Genomic DNA, 7,965 nt, shown 5'->3' with positions numbered 1-7,965 from the left:
TTGAAGCTCTCAATCTAAAAATTTCAAAAATTCAAGTTTCATTCAATGTCAGTGTGAATTATATGAGTGATAAGCAAATCAAAACTTGGAACATCAAAAAATCCGTTTCCCCCACCCCAGTTCCTGATTTTTTCCGTGGAAATCAATTTCAAACTAAAATCGCTCAAAAATTCACTGATAAAACTCAATGAATTCTGTAGTTCCTCGTCTAATTGACATTTTTTAGTGTCTGAAACTCCTCCAAAATGATAAAATTAACCAAAGACCAGAAATGTGGTGATAAGGGGAGGTTAAAAAGTGATAAGACCATTTCATATTCATTCTAAATTGAAAAATGAAGCGAATGCTTTCAATTTTTCTCCTCTGTGGAGTTTTGGCGGTAAATGGAGCACCATCAAGCAATGCTAAAGGTTAGTGATTGAGATTTTTCAGTAAACTAAGCTTATCTTTTTTAGCTCTCATTCAAATTGAATTCCGACAATTTCATTGAACTTAGCAATCAAAGAGCTTCAAAATGAGTAAAAACATGACCATGCTCCTTTAAATTTCAAATTTCGACTTTAAAGGCGCATGTGTCTCGAAAAATGTCAAAAAATTGTCGAAAGTTCAAAACTCCTATTATAAGTAGGTCATGATTATACTCATTTTGAAGCTCTTAACGCGGGAAGTTCAAATTTTTTAATTGTGTTATGAAGAAAAAAAAGTTGAAACTATTAATTTCGAAATGTTAGTTTTGCTCATATCTTGGCTATAGTTGAAAATTTTGGCATGATTGTTACAAATTTGAATTGAACGTAACAAAAGCTTCAGAGTGAGTATAAACATGACCATGTTCCTTTGAATTTGAAATTTTGACTTTAAAGGCGCATAGAGGGCCCAGATTTTGAAAATCAACGAAAGTAGGTCATGATTATACTTTTTTTAAAGCTCTCGACATGCAAATTTTTAATTTTTAATGTTTGTTGAAAAAAAAAAGGAAATTTGCCAAGTTATGAATAAAAGAACATTTGACACAAAACAATTCAACATATTAGTTTTGATCATATCTTGGCTACAGTTTTTTGATCATATCTTGGCTACAGTATGAATATTACGAATTTGGATGTAGCCTTAAAAAAAGCTTCGAAATAAGTACAAACATGACCTACTTTTCTTGGTTTTCAAAACTTGAACCCCCCTATGCGCCTTTAAAGGGTCAAATTTCAAATTTAAAGGAACACAGTCATGTTTGAAGCTCTTGTTTTGAAGCTCTTGTTACGCTAAACTAGAATTTTCACTTTTCAACAACAATTAACAATAGCCCAAAAAAACACGCTCCCTTTTTTCAGCCACCTTCTCCGACGCCTTCGTTCGTAAATACTTTCCAACAATATTCGCCTCAACTGAAGCACCAAATGCAACAAATTGTTTGAATAAAGTATTCACAAATTACGAATTAAAACAACATATCCATGTGAAATGTGATGAGACTGATGGATTGGACACTTGTTCTGGCATCACTTTTGTCTCTCATGATGATAAAGCTATTGTAATGGCTTTTAGGTAAGAAATTGGGGTCTTAAGGAAAATTGGTACTAAGTTGAATTGTATATATTTTTGTAGCTCTTAAAAAACTTCACATTTTGTAAAAGAAATCGCTAAAAAACGTTGATTTTTAAGAAAGTTACACGTTAGAACAGGATTGAATCCAAAAGCCAAAACTGCTCAAACTACCATAACTTACCGAATTTCGCGTTTCACCTCATAAAATGTATTTCACCTAACTCATCTTGTTGAGAGCTTAAAAATGAGTATACTCATGACCTACTTTCCTCAAATTTATTTTTTCCGATCCCCTATGCGCCTTTAAACTCCAAATTTCGAACTTAATGGAACATAGTCATGTTTATACTCGTTTTGAAGGTCTCAAAACGTTTATTTCAAAAGTTAAAGCTTCATTCAAGAGTAGTGAGAATCAAGAAAGTTGTGACCAAATTTTCGTTGTTCCAGAGGTACTTATGGAAAGCTGCAATTGCTCGTGGAATCCGAGGAGATTATGTATAGAAATAAAGTAAAATTGAAATCCAAAAACTAAAAAAAAAACTCTAACAATTTTCAGACTGCTTGGTACGGAGGCGGAAGTGTTGGATTCTATTTCGCCCATGCGTTCAATTTGATCTGGAATGCTGGCATGAAGAATGATGTTAATACTTTGATCCATAAGTATCCAGGATATGAGATTTGGGTAAGAATTCTTTGGTGTTTGAAATTAGCGCGTTGAGAGCTTCAAAATAAGTATAAACATGCCTATGTTACTTCAAATTTGAAAATTGAGACTTTAAAGGCGCATAGGGGGTCTGAAAGTTCGAAATTTTCCAAAGTAGGTCATGTTTATACTCATTTTGAAGCTCTAAACACAACAAGTAAAATAGTGTATGTTTCAAAAAAATTGAAGCAAAATTGACAAAGTTATGACAGTTTGAAGGTTGATCCTAATTTCTTTGAAAGCATAAAGGCGGATATCTCAATAGCTGTTCAGTCAATTTGCTTGAACTTGCTATTTTTGTATTTGCGTAACTGAGAGCTTTGAAATGAGCATAAACACGGTTGTGTTCCCTTAAATTTGAAATTTCAACTTTAAAGGCGCATAGGGGGTCCGAAATCTCGCAATTTGGGGGTTTAGGTCATGTTTATACTTATTTTGAAGCTCTTAACGTGGGAAATTCATAAATATAAATTTCAAGTAAATTGGGAAAAAGTTAGGGGAGATTTGAAGAGAAAAAGGTGTCATGTGACCGCGTAGCTCAGCGGCACAGACAGAAAACTTTGACAAACTTTTGTTCCAGGTTGGTGGTCACTCCCTCGGCGGCTCCCTAGCTGCTCTCGCTTCCAACTTTCTTATCTCCAATGGTCTCGCAACGTCATCAAACCTCAAAATGATAACATTCGGAGAGCCACGTACAGGAGATAAGACATTCGCTGATACTGTAGACTCCTTGGTACCGTACTCCTTCCGAGTGATCCATAAAAAAGATATCGTTCCACATATTCCTTTAAACGGTATGGAAGGATTTCACCACCATAAAGCAGAGATATGGTATGATAATGATATGTCAAGAGCCACCTACAAAGAATGTGATTCACAAGAGAGCCCATTCTGTTCGGATAGTCATTTGGATTATATGATTGCTGATCATCATCATTACTATGGAATGTATATGTCTTATTATGGAAGAAGAAACTGCACTGGGGATCCGGCTAATTGAATTATTTGAATAAATATTTGAGAATCCAGATTTTTTGTGTATATATACCAGCCTGTTTGTCCCGCCTCTGCCGTTTCAAAAAACTGACTGGTGCGCCTTCGGCGCGATCCACCTTATTTCTTGTTTTTATATTTGAATTTCCCACGTTTAAAACTTCAAAATGAGTATAAACATGTCTATGTTCCTTCAAGTTTGAAATTTCAGTTTAAAGGCGCATAGGGGGTCCGAAATTTGGAAATCAAGGAAAGTAGGTCATGTTCATACTTTTTTGAAAGCTCTTAACATTTAAAGTGCAATACTCTTAAAATTTCGGAATTTAGACAAAAATTGAGATTCAAAATGAGTATAAACATGACTATGATCCTTCAAATTTGAATTTTCGACTTTAAAGGCGCATAGGGGGTCTGAAATTTCGAAATGTTCAAAAGTAGGTCATGATTATACTCATTTTGAAGCTGTTAACATTTTGAACAAGACTATTTGTTGATTTTTCCGTTTATCTCAAAATTGAAGAGAATACGGTAGTTTTTGCTGGCTTTTTTGCGTCTATCTTGCTCAATTTTTGTCTAAATTCCGAAATTTTAAGAGTATTGCACTTTAAATGTTAAGAGCTTTCAAAAAAGTATGAACATGACCTACTTTCCTAGATTTCCAAATTTCGGACCCCCTATGCGCCTTTAAAGTCGTAATTTCAAAATTAAAGGAATATAGTCATGTTTATACTCATTTCAAACCTCTGATTGTGTGAAATTCAAAAATATAGTTCTTAGAAGGTTATTTACAACATTTTCAGCAAAAATTAGACTGAAAATCATATTTTAATGTAGATGGCATATGGAACAGATCCTTTTATTGGTTTTACAGTAATCCTCCAGTCTGCCTATTTTGGGCATTTTTTCTCATGAAATAGATCCTTTTGCTACTCTTACAGTAACCCTAAATCTACCATTTTTGAACAGTTAGTTTCTTTTTTGATTGTTACGTTTAAAGGCGCATAACTTGGCTTAGAATTTGACTATTCAAAATTTTGAATATGAATCTTGTAGCTCTTAAATTATCCTACAAAACCTGTTTAATTTAGCTTAAATTTTCCAATGTTGAGCAAAGTTATGCGCTTTTAAACTTTTGATCGGATCCTAGTCCTTGAAGCGTAAATAGGAGCTCACTTATCTCTTTAAAGGCGCATAACTTGGCTTAAAATTTGTAAATTGAAATTTATTTATAACCAATTTGTAGCTCTGAAAATTTCTAACAAAACATTGTTTATCTTGTTCAGATATTCCAATTTCAAGCCGAGTTATGCGCCTTTTCCTAGGCCATATGCCGTATCCTAGGCCATCCTAGAATCTTCCGGATAGTTTTTTTCCCAATTATCCACTTGGTTTTCTTCTCCTTCTTCTGCCCAATTTCACTCATTTTCCCGCCAAAACCACCCGAGAATGGAAAAACTAGACAGGTTTTTTTTCTCGGGTTTTCACTAATTTCCTCTTCGGACAAAACGCATTTTCTAATATGTTAGCCGCTAACGGCAATACATATACGTAATATAGGGACACTTTTATTACTGTTTTTAGGCTGATTTTCATGCGAAAAACTCATCATTCCGCGTTTTCTTCAATTTTACTGAAACTCTCAACTTTACGTTAATTGAAATGTGCTAGTTAGACACTATTTTGATTATATCTTTTTTAATTTTCTGTATTTCTCAAAAAAAATTCAATTTTTGAAATCAGTAAATCAAAAGCTTAAAAATGAGTATAATGATGACCTACTTTCCCGGATTTATAAAATCTGGATCCCCTATGCGCCTTTAAAGTCGACATTTTCAAATTTAAAGGAACATAGGCATGTTTATACTCATTTTGAAGCATTTAATGAGATATATGCAAATTTTAAGTTTAAGTTACTATTTTCGGGCTTTCTGGAAAAGTTATAGTAGCTTCAAATACCTCAGTTTTACTATGTTTAAGCATCTTGATCGTAACTCTGCTAGTTTTCATATTTTTAACTTTAAACTCATATTTGTGAACTTGTAAAATTAAGAGCTTCAAAATGAGTTTAAACACTTGACTTTAAAGACGCATAGGAGGTCCCAAAATTTAAATTTAGGAAAGTAAGTCATGCTTATACTCATTTTAAAGCTCTTGACATGAAAAAGGCAACAATTGCAAACACTGAAATTTAAAATACAATGCTACTAGAATTTCTGAATTCAGAGTCTAAATTTTGGACCAAAAAAAGGTATAGAAAAGAAGGCAAAAAAATTCGAAAATCGTTAGACACCGTATTTCCTTCAGTTTTGAAATAAACTCAAATTTCTTTGAATATTCTCATTTAAAATGTTAAGTGCTTCAAAATGAGTATAAACACGACTATGCTCCTTTAAATTTGAAATTTTGACTTTAAAGGCGCATATCCAAAAAATGGAACTCGAGTAAAGTAGGTCGTGATTATACTCATTTTAAAGCTCTTGACATGAAAAAGGCAATAATTGCAAACATTTAAAGGAGGCCAGACACGAAAGTCTACGGGGTTTTCTAGGGGCGAGATCATGTATTCCGACGGAAAATCGTGCGATTGCGTCCCAATGCGCACTACTTGACGAGCATTTATTTTTTTTAGTGTACACTAAAATTCGCCGCTTGAAAACAGAAAAAAAACGAAAAAAAAAGATAGGAATCGAACCCGCGATGCGCGACCGAAAGACAAGCGCGCTCTCCTCTACACCACACGGCGCTTGGCGACTACTGCCGCTAATACGATTATGAAACGAGGAGTGGGCGACACTTGAGCCGCCGCTTGGAAGAACGGTCGCGTTCCCGCTTGTACAGTAACAGGGTGTTCTTGTTTGGTGTTCATTGTTATTTTGTGACTGTACTGTGTCATATATCAAAAAACTAGAATTTTGAAAATTTTCATGTCTGGCCTCCTTTGAAGGTGGGGGGACATGAAAAAATAATGTTCTCGAAATTCCGTTCAAAGATGCCCCTCGATGAGTTGAACTTGTGAAGGCGATGATTGAGGGTGCGGCGCCGCTACCGACTGAGCCACGCGGGCAAAGAGAAAGCGGACGCCCGATTGCATACATAAAGGCGAGGACGACGGCTGTACGCAGAGTGACATTAAGCGTTGTACACCGTGACGGTAGAATGCATACTCTAGCTACAAAAAAACTACGAAAAATCTCCTGTCCCCACACCTTTAAACATTTGAACCAGAAATGAGCAAGATACATCCAAACAGCCCAAAACAAACTGCAAAAACTACTGTATTCCCTTCAATTTCGAGATTTACTCAAATTTCTTAAAATATTCTTACTTAAAAATTTAAGTGCTTTAAAATGAGTATAATCACGCTTATGTTCCTTTAACTTTGAAAATTCGAATTCAAAGGCGCATGAGGGGGTCCAAAAAATGGAACTCGAGTAAAGTAGGTCGTGTTTATACTCATTTTAAAGCGCTTGACCTGCCAAACTCAAATATGTTCAAAATTTTGAAAACTGACAAAAATGAACCGAAATACGGCAATTTTTAAGTTTTATCCAATTTCCTGAAATTTCAGAATTTTCTAAATTTTCAAAAAACGCCCTATTTTGCAACAAAAAAAAATAGACTAGATGATTTATGTTTGTGGAAATAGCCAAAAGAATCGGAATACTCGCTTCTCGCGGATCACAAATCTTCGTATTAAGTTTTTTTTTCCCAAGAATTCCTCATCTTCTGGATTCTTCTTTCTGTTTTCCCTTATCAATTCTTGTTACCTTCTCTTCTTATCAGAAGACCCATGATTATCCGTTGATAATATCATCTTTTCGGGAAAATAAGCGAAAGTTTTGTGATTGGGGCAAAAAAAAGTGATTCGGATTTACTACGCCGCTTATTCCCTTCCCGCGGGAAAACGGATGTGAAGGGGGCGGAGTTTGAGGGAAAGGGGAGGATTAGGGGTTCCAGATGGCAGATGGAACACAGTTCTTTTGTTATCTTTACTGTTACCGTAAAACCTCTAATAGAACGACACCCGGATCGTCCACATTGAGCCTATATATCTCATCTCCTCTTTCAAAAGAAGTGAGATATATAGGCTCAAAGTGGACGATCCGGGTGTCGTTCTATTAGAGGTTTTACGGTATCTGCCTCGTTTAGACAATCCTTTTTTTTAAATCTTTTTTTGAGTTTCGCAATCCTTAAAGGTGGGGGGACAGGAGATTTTTCGTAGTTTTTTTGTAGCTAGAGTATGCATTCTACCGTAACGGTGTACAACGCTTAATGTCACTCTGCGTACAGCTGTCGTCCTCGTCTTTATGTATGCAATCGGGCGTGCGCTTTCTCTTTGCCCGTGTAGTTCAGTCGGTAGCGGCGCCGCACCCTCAATCATCGCCCTCACAAGTTCAACTCCTCGAGGGGCATCTTTAAACGGAATTTCGAGAACATTATTTTTTTCATGTCCCCCCACCTTTAAGTCTGCCTTTTTGCCTTACCCTTTTTATGATTGGTAAGTTTAAAGGCGCATAACTTGACTTAATATTTGACTATCAAAAATTATAAGTCAGCAACTTGCAGCTCTTGAAATTTCCTACAACACCTTTTTTATTTTATTCAGATACCGTAAAACCTCTAATAGAACGACACCCGGGTCGTCCACTTTGAGCCTATATATCTCACTTCTTTTGAAAGATATCAAAAAGTGGTTAACTAGTAAAATGTTTATCAGGATATCAGCA

The 7,965-nt window shown here is 35.3% G+C and overlaps 1 protein-coding gene across 1 annotated transcript; it reads left to right on the top strand.

Annotated features, from left to right (window-relative positions):
* Positions 1-334: 334 nt before the first annotated feature.
* Positions 335-3,245, top strand: CBG11730 (the record flags this gene model as incomplete). Its single annotated transcript, XM_045243457.1, has 5 exons — positions 335-410; positions 1,329-1,542; positions 1,990-2,050; positions 2,099-2,182; positions 2,826-3,245. The coding sequence occupies 5 exons, from the start codon at positions 335-337 to the stop codon at positions 3,243-3,245; spliced, it is 855 nt and encodes a 284-aa protein (XP_045094647.1).
* Positions 3,246-7,965: the final 4,720 nt, after the last annotated feature.

Source organism: Caenorhabditis briggsae, assembly GCF_000004555.2.
Source record: "Caenorhabditis briggsae complete genome, chrIII, whole genome shotgun sequence".
In the NCBI taxonomy this organism is placed as follows: Eukaryota; Metazoa; Nematoda; class Chromadorea; order Rhabditida; family Rhabditidae; genus Caenorhabditis; species Caenorhabditis briggsae.
The sequence above is the reverse complement of the archived record's forward strand: the minus strand, read 5'-3'. Positions and strand labels throughout refer to the sequence as shown.